Source organism: Halichoerus grypus, chromosome 4, assembly GCF_964656455.1.
Source record: "Halichoerus grypus chromosome 4, mHalGry1.hap1.1, whole genome shotgun sequence".
Lineage (NCBI taxonomy): Eukaryota > Metazoa > Chordata > Mammalia > Carnivora > Phocidae > Halichoerus > Halichoerus grypus.
The window spans coordinates 85,479,355-85,492,169 of NC_135715.1; the positions used below are offsets into that span (position 1 = coordinate 85,479,355).

Sequence of the window (12,815 nt, forward strand, 5' to 3'; positions counted from 1 at the left end):
AGGGTTGCTGGAGTGGGGGGTGGGGTGGGAGGGATGGGGTGAATGGGTGATAGACACTGGGGAGGGTATGTGCTCTGGTAAGTGCTGTGAATTGTGCAAGACTGTTGAATCTCAGATCTGTACCTCTGAAACAAATAATGCAATATATGTTAAGAAAAAAAAAAGAAGAAGATAGCAGGAGGGGAAGAGTGAAGGGGGGGAAATTGGAGGGGGAGACGAACCATGAGAGACGATGGACTCTGAAAAACAAACTGAGGGTTCTAGAGCGGAGGGGGGGAGGATGGGTTAGCCTGGTGATGGGTATTAAAGAGGGCACGTTCTGCATGGAGCACTGGGTGTTATGCACAAACAATGAATCATGGAACACTACATCTAAAACTAATGATGTAATGTATGGGGATTAACATAACAATAAAAAGATTTTAAAAAATAATAATAATCAGGCCAATTGTAGATAAATCAATTGAGATTATCCAGTCTTAAGATTTTCCAGGAGCAGAGAGAAGAATGAAAAAAAAAATAAACAGAGCTCACAGAACTGTGGGAAACCATCAAATATATGAACACATACAATGGGAGTCCCAAGAGGAGAGAAAAAGAGGCAGAAATAATAAAGAAATAAAACTTCCCAAACTTGGTGAAAAACATTAACCTACACATTCAAGAAGTTCAATGAACTCCAAGTAGGATTAACTCAAAAGAGACCCAACCTAGCTACATCATAATCAAAACTATCAAAAGAAAAGACTGGAGATAGTGACTTGTCAGGTAAGGGATTCTCAAGATTAACAGCTAACTTCTCATCACAAAACATGGAGGCTAACAGTGTGTGGGACAATATATTCAAAGAAAAATATGAGAAAAAGAAAAAATGACAAGCAAGAATTTTATATCCAGCAAAACTATCCATCAAAAACAATGAAGGAGAAAATTACCCCCAAGAGTTTATAGCTCCAGAGCCATCGTATCAGAAATATTAAAGGGAGACCTCTGGGTGAAATGAAAGGACACTAAACAGTAACTCAAATCTACACGAAGAAATAAAAAGCAGCAGTAAAGGTATGTAGGTAAATATAAAATATAATATCAATGTATTTCTTATTTAGAGCTTTTCCCCCCCTGGTTTAAAAACAATTACAAACAGTAGTAATCATAAATCTGTGTTGATAGACATATAATGTATCATACAATATATATACAATGTATCATACAAACTGTATGATAATAAAAGTATGGGAAGGAGGGGAACAAAGCTATATAGGAACAAAGTTTTTGTATACTCCTGAAATTAAGTTGTTAGTAACCCAAACTAAATTGTCATAAGTTAAAGTGTTAATGATAATCATCAGGACAACCACTGAGAAAATAACTCAAAAATATACAGTACAGGAAACAAGGGAATTAAAATGACAGATGTAAATCCTACTTGACTAATAATTATAGAAAATGTAAATGTAATAAACTCTCTAAATGAAAGCCACATAGGATGGTAGTTCACATATACCAAATTAACAGACTGACAGTAAGTACTGGTCAAAACACGGAGCAACAGGAATTCTTACATGGCTGGTGGGAGTATAAATTAGAACTTTGGAAAACTGTTTAGGATCATTTAATAAAGACAAACATACAAATCTGATGACTTGGTAATTCCACGTGTAGTTGTACACACAACTGAAATATGTGTACATGTGCATCAAGACAGTTGCATGAATGATCACAGCAGCATTATCCATGGAAGACAAAAATGGAAAACAACCCAAATGTAGTATAAACAAAACACAGTACCACTACACACAACAAAATGGATGGACTGCAGAAACATAACGTTGAGCAAAAGAAATTAGATTCAAAAGAGTACAGCTTTTAAGATACAACTGAGGTAGGGAGAAAAAAAACAGGCAAAACTAAACTACAGTATTTAAGGATACACATTCAAGTAGTAATTCTACAAAGAAAAGAATTGAGGTAATTACCGCCAAAGTCAGGATGCTGGATACTTCTGTTAGAGAAGAAAGATGGCTGCTGGGATGCTAGTAATGTTCTATTTCTTGAACTGGATGATGGTATATGGGCATTTGCTTTGTGGTAATTCACTGATGCATATGAATATGTATATATCGGTATAATTTTGTTTTGTATGCTTTCCTTTATGGGTGCTATATATCACAATAACAGTTGTAAAATGTTTAAGGCAGACTTAGGCAAAACAGAATATGTAAAACTAGGTATCTAAAACAAACTATTATCTCACTTCTGAAAAATATTTAGCATTAATAAATTGATTTGGCTAAACTTCTTAAAAAAAAAACCACCATAGTTAAAAAACAAACACACACACACATACACACACACAAACACCATAGTTTCTGACATAGGAAAAAAAGGAGGGATGCCTGGGTGGCTCAATCGGTTAAGCATGGGCCTTCAGTTCAGGTCATGATCCCAAGGTCCTGGGATCAAGTCCCACATCAGGCTCCTTCCTCGGCGAGGAGCCTGCTTCTCCCTCTGCCTTCCGCTCCCCCTGCTTGTGATTTTTCTTTCTCTCTCTCTGACACATAAATAAATAAAATCTTTAAAAAAAAGAAAAGAAAAAAGAAAAAGAAAAAAAGGGAAATTGTAGACTATCTACTGTGAATCTTTGCTAATTAGTTCCTAAAAAGAAACAAATTGCTCCTAGCAGGCAGAGAAACAAATTTATCAAACAAGGTAACTTGGGTGCAAAATTGAAAGATACGGTAATGGTTTGAAGAGGCAGCATCCTCCTTCCATCTCCCTTCCAAACTCACATCAGGCCTATGACATTTTTCACTAGTATGTCTTCTCTTGAGGATAAAAATGTCTCTCTCTCTCACACACACACACACACACACACACACACACACACACACCACAATTCCTTTCCATGAAGAAACAAAACATTGTCCCAACGGAGGAGAGAATTGAGAGGAAAATAATAATTTAATTCCTGAAACAATATTGCATACCCACCACTGAAAGTGTTAACCAAAAAAAATAGCCACTTACTTGATCAAGATTTGAAAGGCTGTTAGGATCCTGACTCAGACCTTGGTACTGTCCCCTGAGTCTGTCACCAGCAGCTATTTTCCTAAACTTCTTCAGATCCACGACATACAGTGCACTGGATAGAGAAGAACTACTTGTTATAACCATGGATTGTGGCAGAAAAAGTAACCTCGCTGAATAATGGTCACCAGGTAAACATCCTGGCCTCTCTTTGAAAAAGTAAGCTGTGGCCTCAGTGTGGAGCTCAGGGTCAGTATGTGCTCCTTCAAAGGTGGCTCAGGAAATTATTGCAAAACCTGTATTCTGCCACCACAAGCTCACTTTGTCCCTCTTCCTTATTAAATTGCCTTCCTTATTTAGCTACCTTAAATCTCTGACAAAAGAAAACTTCTACCAAATGTCAGCAGATTAGGTAATAAAAGCTAACCATCAGTCAAAGATATCCTGTTGACGTCTTAAATGTTGCAGGGAAAAATACCCCAAGTGTTACAGATCTTCTGGACCAAGAACATTAACTGATGACAAAGAAATCACCAAACCCCAACATTTATGTCTGTAAATGCTGCTACCTACACATCCCCAGACCTTCCAGATCTTCCTAACCACACTCGACCCAGAGCAGATAATGTAATGTTACACAGTCCATCCTAGGAGTTCTACTTCTAGGAATTTGTCCTACAGATATATTTGTTTTTGTTTTTTTTTTTTAAATTTTGTTTTATTTATTTGACAGAGAGACACAGCGAGAGAGGGAACACAAGCAGGGGGAGTGGGAGGGAGAAGCAGGCTTCCCGCCGAGCAGGGAGCCTGATGTGGGGCTCGATCCCAGGACCCTGGGATCATGACCTGAGCCGAAGGCAGACGCTTAACGACTGAGCCACCCAGGCGCCCCTGTCCTACAGATATATTTGAAACATACTAAATGATGTATTTAATTATTCACTGCAACACTGTATGTCACAGCAAAATACCATAAATAACATATATATTGGAATAATATGTAGATGTAAAAAGGAAGGTCTCTCTCTCAGGACATTGATGTAAGATCTACTAGAGATATTAAATAAAGCAAGGCACAAAACTGTAAATATGATGGTATATTTTGTGTAAAAAAAGAAGTTCAGTTGATAATGTAAGAATCAAACTCTGGAAGGACATATAGTAAATTAATAAAGTTGGTTATCTGTTGTAGAAATGGGAACTGGGTAGAAGACGGAAAGGACTGGGAAGATTATTTTTCACTGCATATTTTTCATAATTTTTATTTTTGAACCATGTTAGTTTTTTACCTATTCACAAATTCAAATATGTAAATAAATTTTTTAAGAAAAGAAAATCAAACAACACTGGGAGTACTCCTTTTTCAATACCTGATATGATACTTTCGCCCAGCCAAATGACTGGCCCAGTACCCTGATTTCCAGAACCTGTAGCCATCCATTTCTTTTCGGCTATCACAGAAAGGAGTATAGCCATAAGGAGCACCATCCAAATTGAAATCTCTTAACTCTTTCAGATCCGTTCGTACAATCTGGAAAAAAGAAGATCACAAGTCATTTGTTTTGTTTTGTTTGTTTTAGACGGAGGGAGGTGCAGAGGGAGAGGAAGAGAGAGAATCTTAAAATAGGCTTCATGCCCAGTGCAGACCCTGACACAGGGTTCCATCTCACAACGCTGAGATCATGACCTGAGCCGAAATCAAGAGTCAGACACTTAACCAACTGAGCCACCTAGACGCCCCACAAGTCATTTGTTAAACAGCCATGCAGACAGCAGTTTTCTTAAAATACAGACTGCCTCACTGAGACATTACAGAGGGCAGCTCTGAGGTTAATGGCACAGGCTCCAGTGGTAGACCCAGTCTGAGCCCGGATTCTTACACTGATTAGCTGACTGCCTTCACTAACAAGAAAGACACCTTGCCTAGTACTTGTCACACAGTATTCTAAGTATTCAAAAAGGTAGAAATAAAACAAATTTACACTACTTAGCCTCTCTGTGACTGAGTTTCCTCATGTGTAAAATGGAGACCTCACAGGATTACATGAATCAATACATGGATAGCCTGACACACAGCAAGTACTCAACAAGGAGTTAAGTGTGCTTATATTAGAATCCAGAAAGCATGCTTTAGGTCAAGCCAGTTGTGATACAGTGAGTCAGATGAGGCAGGTAATTCCAAAGAGGTGGATGAAGCCTCTGGCCACATGACTTTTGCACATATTACATATCACTTCCATTCAGATGATTACCTCGGGTTTCAGCCAGGTCAGGGGGAGGGGGAAGGTTGTAAAGGACAACTATATTCACACTTTTTGAGTTTGTGTGGTCTAAAACCACAGTGTGTTCCTTTTAGGTCAAATCTTGACAGGAGGAAGAATATCTGAAGAGTTCCAAATTATCAAGGCAAGCATCTATCTACTAGAGCTTCCCCTCTCTTAACCATGTCAATAACTCCTAGCTTTTGGGTAAATAATTGGAGATAATGGCAAGCACTGTTAAACCTCAATCTTCCAGTTTCTAGTTTGTATGTTAAATGAATTAAGAAACAAAACTGCATACATGATGTAATCACAACTGTGTAGAAGGGGCATAGAAAAAAAGATGAAAAGAGATACCGCAAATGCAAATTTTAAAAGTGATCACATCTGAGTGTAACTTTCCATATATTCTAAATAATGTAAGCATGTATTTTTCTGTAACTAGAAAAATAAAATCATTTAAAAAGGAGAAGGAAGTCTAATGCCTTTAATACGAACTGTTTTTGTTTTAAGATTTTATTTATTTATCTGACAGAGAGAAAGACAGCAAGAGAGGGAACACAAGCAGGGGGAGTGGGAGAGGGAGAAGCAGGCCTCCCACTGAGCAGGGAGCCTGATGCGGGGCTTGAAGCCAGGACCCCAGGATCATGACCTGAGCTGAAGGCAGACGCTTCATGACTGAGCCACCCAGGCGCCCCAATATGAACTGTTTAAATTTGTCTTGTAAGAGCTTACCTGATCAGCATCCACAAACAGGAATTTGTCAACAACTAGTGGGAAGAGCACATCCAGGAAGAGGATCTTGTAACCCCAGATGATGCGCTGTTTCTCAGTCTGTTGATGAAGCCACCGAGGCCATTTGTACTGAACAAGCTCATATTGGAAATTGTATTCATTTGCCATATAAGGTATGAACTCCTATTTTTGGACATAGAAAACAACAAACAACCATTTACTTTGATGAAGAAAATCAACTCAATAATGTAAGTCAGCCATCATGATTATGGCACAAGTAAAACACATTTACCATAACAGTGGTCTAATACAGAAATCTGACCCTGACTCACCTGTGACTACATAAAAAAAACAGAGAATAACTTGTACTGTGCTTTCTAATTAAACTATAATATACATGCTCAGAGGAAGAGAATGTTATTTCATCAAAACAAAAGATACAGATTTTCCTCCAATGTTATCCAAGCTTCAAACAGGTCATAATTTTGTGTTTGGTTTTATAACGACTATTCCTCCAAAATAATCCATCTGGAATGAACATAGAAATATGCAACTAGGGGCACCTGGCTGGCTTAAATGGAAGAGCATGCGACTCTTGATCTTGGGGTTGTCAGTTCAAGCCCCACGGTGGGTGTAGAGATTACTTAAATAAATAAACAAACAAACAAACAAAATATGCAACTGAAGAAGGGAAACCTAATTAAAAGGAAAAACTTTAAATCATACAAATAACACTGAAGCAGTAAAAAAGTATATTATACCATACATATCTCCTTAATAAGAATCCTTTCCTTTCTCCTGAGGAACAAACCTTAAATGTGGGAGACAAATAATTCTTCAAGAACCAGAATTTCACAGGAGTCTTGGTATTCTTCAGTACTGATAGCATCATTATACTGTCAAACAAAAGCAAATAATAATCAATAATAATTTTCCAATGCTTTTTAATCTCAATGAAATCAAGTAGAGTCAATCACGAGACTGCTGAATGTTCTTCATGGCAGAGCAAATTGATGGCAAAGAGAGACCCTTAGTAATGGAAAATGAAAAACTGCACTTATTATATGAAGTTATCACTGCATGGAAAAGAAAGAGTATTTCTCACCCATAAAGATATACCTGATAAAGGCAAATGTCTTAATCATGTTACATCTTTAAATAAACTGCTTCATGAACTGCTACCTTGATTATGGTATAAATGAATAATGGAGGTTGTGGTTAACTGATTATAGGACTCTGTAATCCCTACTCCACTTCTATTCTCTGTGTTAACCTCCTAATTTCTGATTTAAGCAATGCTTGGTGGCCAATGAAACACCACTATTTATAATGTGCATGCAGTGGTATTAAAGGTTTATAGCCTTGTAATATCCACAAGATGCATTTATTATACAGCCAGACTTCATGAGATTGGCAGATCAAAACAAATACAATTATATATTCACAATCCTCAGAGTGCTTCAGATACACAGAAGCATAATGGACAGAATCCCATAAAACATTTACTCTCTAAATAAGAATACTGTGACAAACCCATTCGTATATACTGAAATAATCAACACAACTAACCGAAGAAATCTTTCATAGAGATGACCAGATGCCACGGAGAAAATATTAATTATGTCATCTTTATCTTGTTTCACTTCCTCAGTCTTCTGTCCTCCCGTAAAGCCCCTATAATAATAAAGATAAAAACAAGAACACTTGAAATGCTGGTACAGACACACAGCCCTTTAAGGGGAGAGCTGCAGAGATGTTTCCCATGCCCACTCCTTCCCTAGGGGGCGATGCAGGAGAGGCTGGTGAAGCATCCGCTGGCACCTGAGAGGGCACAAGGCAACCAAGCCACCACAGGCGAAAGACAAGGGTGCTGCCTGCAGGGTACCGCAGAGCTTCAGGAGTAGACTGAACAGAGGCGATCCCACAGAACATGATCCACTCAATGGGAAGTAAACTGAACTCTCCGAAAGGCAGGCACAACCCAGTGAGAGTCAAGAAGTAACTTCCCCACACGGGGACATTAACCTCCGTCACTCAGTCAGTGGAAAACACTCATCTACTCTAAATAGAAGTGCAAGATGTGGTGGCAGAGTGCAGACTCTGAAAGGCCCAGATAGGAGTCTTATACTCAAAAGAAGGGAGGGATGGTGCTTATATCTCAGTTTTTCCTTAAAAGATACTTCTTTTTTTAATGATGCCAATTTACCATTTGAAGGAGTCCCAAAATCCAGATTCATTCTCATTAGTTCCATCACTCAGCAAGTCTTCATTCACCATATCTGCCTTCTTCTGAACCTGCAACCATATGTGAGGAGTGCTGTCAACAATAGAGAACGAATTCCCCCACAAGCACAACAATCCACCCGGAGTGTAGACGAGTTCAATACAATGATCTTCAACATATCACATTAAAACTTCAGATGATGAGCCAGCAACCTCTCTTAATTAGATAACTGTTTTTACTTTGAAAAATGGTCAAAGAATCTCAAATTCAACTATGTAGGAAACAGAGTCTAAGCAAAACTAGAAACCTAATCCACCAAGCTGACAGCTGGTTTTCCAGGGGTAGAGTGCAGCCCACATGAGCGCTGTCAGGAAGAAGTCACTTCACATCACAGCCTGTTTTTAGGATTTACCAGGATAAAGATGGGTTGAATCTTCTCAACAACATAGGGACCAGTTTTCTGCTCAATCATGTGTGGTCAGCTTTAGATTTTACTGTGTGTAATGATTATTTATTCCATGATACCTTTTACTTGAATTTAAGGCACTAAGAACTTCAAAATTCTGAGAAGTGAAAAGAAATGAAATAGGGCTACCAATTATTATTGTCATTGAAATTTTCACTGGCATTCTTCCCAATTTTCTGAGAACAGTCATCAATAATAATGTGAATGATGGCTATGTAAGCAAAACAGTATCTGTGAAAACACTTTATGTAAAATGAGACTTGTATTGCTCAGAGATTACCTAGAAGGTGCAATCTCTCAGTTGAAGAAAGCCACAAATGTATATTTACAAAAGACATCTTACATTTAAAGAAGTATTCTGGGGCGCCTGGGTGGCTCAGCTGGCTAAGTGTCTGACATGTCAGGTCATGATCTCAGAGTGGTGAGAACAAGCCCCACATCAGTCTCCACACTGGGCATGGAGCCTGCTTAGGAGTCTCTCTTTCTCTTTCTCTCTCCCTCTCTCATCTCCCCCCGACCCCGCCCCTCATGCTCTCTCTCTCTCTCAAAAAAAAAAAAAAAAGCATTGCAATAAACACTAAAATTCCAAAGGTGAATTAAAGTCTTAAGCTGGTTTTTCTTCCCCCCAGCTTTACCGAGATATAATTACTGACAAACAACATTGTATAAATTGAAAGTATACAATGTGATGATTTGATATGCATAAATATTGTAAAATGATGACCACAGTGACAGCACTATCAGTTAATGCATCCACCTACTTCTAGATAAGAGCTACTGAATGCCAGAATACTGCTACTTTCACCCACTATAAGAGTGGCTGCCTTAGTATTACCAAACTCACCTTCACTTTAATAATTTTGCTCTTGAAGTTGTTGAGAACAACAACAACTTCATCAGCATCAGGAGGAGAATCTGTGCCATCGTGGCTTAGAGAGAAAAGAAAGGGAAAGAATAAGACAGACATTACAAATCACAATTCTCAAAATGCAGTAAGTGGTGTGACATCAATCTGCCATATTTGTCCATCATCTTTATCATAAAGGAGTTTTCCAGAACAAATTATTTTCTCGAAACCTACAGGAAGTCCCTTCAAGCTACACAGAAGCACTGTCAGAATCTCTATCCTTCAAACACTGAAGATTCCAATCAGTCACAACCCAAACTTCCTTCTTGAGTCTCCTCTTTAAATTACCTTTCACAGAGTAAGAGGCTCCCAGTGCTGGCAAGCACATGATGAGCACTTAATCAACACCTGTATTCACAAAGTCTGAGCCAAGTTCAGTATCAGCAATAAAGGACTGCCCAGGAGCATGAGCCACTCTGCACCATCACCAGAAACACATCACTTCCACTCTTTCATGGACAAGTAACAAAGCATGGCTCCACTTCAGAGTTCTGTAAAGGCATCTACTCTATCCTTCTGCCTGGAGGCACACAATCAGCCAACTCTAGGCCCTGTACTCAATCTGGTGCCCATATTCTGGAGAAAGAACTATAACAAGCTCTATTTGCAGGGAGGGCTAGGGCAGAACAGGAAACATTTAAAATTAAAAATAAGAGGGTGCCTGGGTGGCTCAGTCGTTAAGCGTCTGCCTTCGGCTCAGGTCATGATCCCAGGGTCCTGGGATCGAGTCCCACATCGGGCTCCCTGCTCCGCGGGAAGCCCGCTTCTCCCTCTCCCACTCCCCTTGCTCGTGTTCCTGCTCTCGCTATGTCTCTGTCAAAAAAATAAATAAAATCTTTAAAAAAAAAAAATTAAAAATAAGATATCCCCACTCAACTGTAATTCCTAAAATTTCCAGGCACCAATTTTCAAGGTGTTAAGTGCAGAAAGCCACGATAAAATATGAATTCACTGCATTCATTCACTGTCATCCAGCACAAAGCAGAGTTCTCAGGCAAGGTAAGATTCTGATGGGGAAGCATGAAACACTGGGAATATCCAAGACGAAGGGAACCCTAGACAGTAGGAAGAGAGGACGACTCCACACTCTTGGGAAAGGGGAAGAGCAGCCAGGAAAAGGGCACACGGAAGGGACGGGGTTTAGAAGAAGAACAAGTAAACTTATGATAGGATTAAATTCTGCAAAACCGTACTTAGGAAAACATTATTTGGAAGAAAACATGGTATTTACAATAAATATGTTATTATAATACAGCTTCAAGAAACCACGCTGCTCTATAGATCCTATAGAACTAAGATGACACAAGAGGGTGTTTTAAATACACTGTAATGGAAATCACTCCCTAAAAATTGACATAAACTCTCTTCACATAGCTTAAAACTAATTTAAATTGTGTTAAACAGAATTTAGATTACACCTTTTAAAAGGCAGTATAATATTTTTGTTTCCCCCTTTAATTTTTTTTAGCCAACATATAGTACATCATTAGTTTTTGATGTAGTGTTCAACAATTCATTAGTTGTGCATAAACCCAGTGCTTATCACCACACTTGCCCTCCTTAATACCCATCACCTGGTTACCCCATCCCCCGACTCCCCTCCCTTCTGTAACCCTCAGTTTGTTTCCTGGAGTCCAGAGTCTCTCATGGTTTGTCTCCCTCTCTGATTTCTTCCCATTCAGTTTTCCCTTCCTTCCCCTATGGTCCTCCACGCTTTTCCTTACACTCCACATATGAGTGAAACCATGCTCATGGATTGGAAGAATAAACATTGTTAAAATGTCTATGCTGCCCAGAGCAATCTACACTTTCAATGCAATCCCTATCAAAATACCATCGACATTTTTCACAGAGCTGGAACAAACAATCCTAAAATTTGTATGGAACCAGAAAAGACCCCGAATCACCAGGGGTATGATGAAAAAGAAAACCAAAGCTGGGGGCATCACAATGCCTGACCTCAAGCTATACTACAAAGCTGTGATCACCAAGACAGCATGGTATTGGCAAAAAAAACAGACACATAGATCAATGGAACAGAATAGAGACCCCAGAAATGGACCCTCAACTCTATGGTCAACAAATCTTCGACAAAGCAGGAAAGAATATGCAATGGAAAAAAAGACAGTCTCTTCAATAAATGGTGCTGGGAAAATTGGACAGTCACATATGCAGAAGAATGAAACTGGACCATTCTCTTACACCATATACAAAGATAAACTCAAAATGGCAGTATAATTTTTTTAAACTAATAGGCAGCCATAGCAAACCTGAAGGCAAAAACCTGGTGACTGACGAAATGCTCTGGAAGTACTTCCGTACTACCACAGACCAAGAAAGCCAGTCTAGCACCAAGATTGCATGGCCAAAGCTTACACTGTGTACCTGCAATTCACCCAGGGTCAAGAAATACACCGTCTATGTAGAAAAGTTTGAATGTTATTCGTTTCTTTTCTCCTTTCTTGAAATGACTCAATTTCTCATCTGCCTATGGTTTTCATCGCAGTGAAAGAATAATCTGATTCTGAGATGCTGTTAGCACAAAGGAAAGACTAAAGAGTGAAACTTGACTATACTTACTAGTATTTATACCACTTATTGCCCAATCATACCCTGACAATTCTTCCATACTCAATTTCCTGGAAAAGCATTGTTTCATCACACATAAATTAAATCCTTATTCCCTGGCTAACTGCCTGTGTAGTACTCAATTTAAGCTGATTCTCTGTAAAATGTTCTGGAAGAAAAGCACCTACATCACTTAATCCTACCTGTAGATTCTATAAATATCTTCGGACCGACCCTTCCTTAGTCTGAGAATCCAAGCTCCCGGGTTGGCTTTTAACTGAAAGTAGCCCTAAGGCAAGAAGAAAGACAAATTTTAGTTCTCTTTGAAACATCAAAATGCTGTTTCTGAGGGACAGTTATTTCCTTTTCTGAAATATCACTCATATTTTAAATAAAAGTTATAATTTCAGTGCAATTCTTTAAAAAAAAAGAAAGAAAGAAAGAAATCTACCCATTTGAAACACTAGCAAAATACAGGCCAGTGAGGCCAAGAAGGGGGTCCTTGATCTGTGAGTGAGTGGAGGATCAATGTGTCATGTGTGAATAAGCTAAAAACCTCCAAAGCCAAGAAAAAATGCTGTCAGCTCTTTAGCAATGAATTTGCAGGGGCCAATTTGATTAGAACAG

General features: G+C 38.8%; 1 protein-coding gene across 2 annotated transcripts in view; it reads right to left on the reverse strand.

Moving 5' to 3' along the window:
• Positions 1-12,815, reverse strand: part of UGGT1 (UDP-glucose glycoprotein glucosyltransferase 1) — a 115,188-nt gene that overhangs the window by 20,181 nt on the left and 82,192 nt on the right. For both annotated transcript variants that reach the window (XM_036099525.2, XM_036099524.2), the window contains 8 exons: positions 12,392-12,477; positions 9,558-9,642; positions 8,230-8,318; positions 7,593-7,697; positions 6,835-6,919; positions 6,024-6,206; positions 4,398-4,558; positions 3,028-3,142 (listed from right to left, as the gene is read on the reverse strand). In XM_036099525.2, the coding sequence (XP_035955418.1) occupies positions 3,028-3,142; positions 4,398-4,558; positions 6,024-6,206; positions 6,835-6,919; positions 7,593-7,697; positions 8,230-8,318; positions 9,558-9,642; positions 12,392-12,477 (909 nt within the window). The remainder of the gene's footprint in view (positions 1-3,027; positions 3,143-4,397; positions 4,559-6,023; positions 6,207-6,834; positions 6,920-7,592; positions 7,698-8,229; positions 8,319-9,557; positions 9,643-12,391; positions 12,478-12,815) is intronic.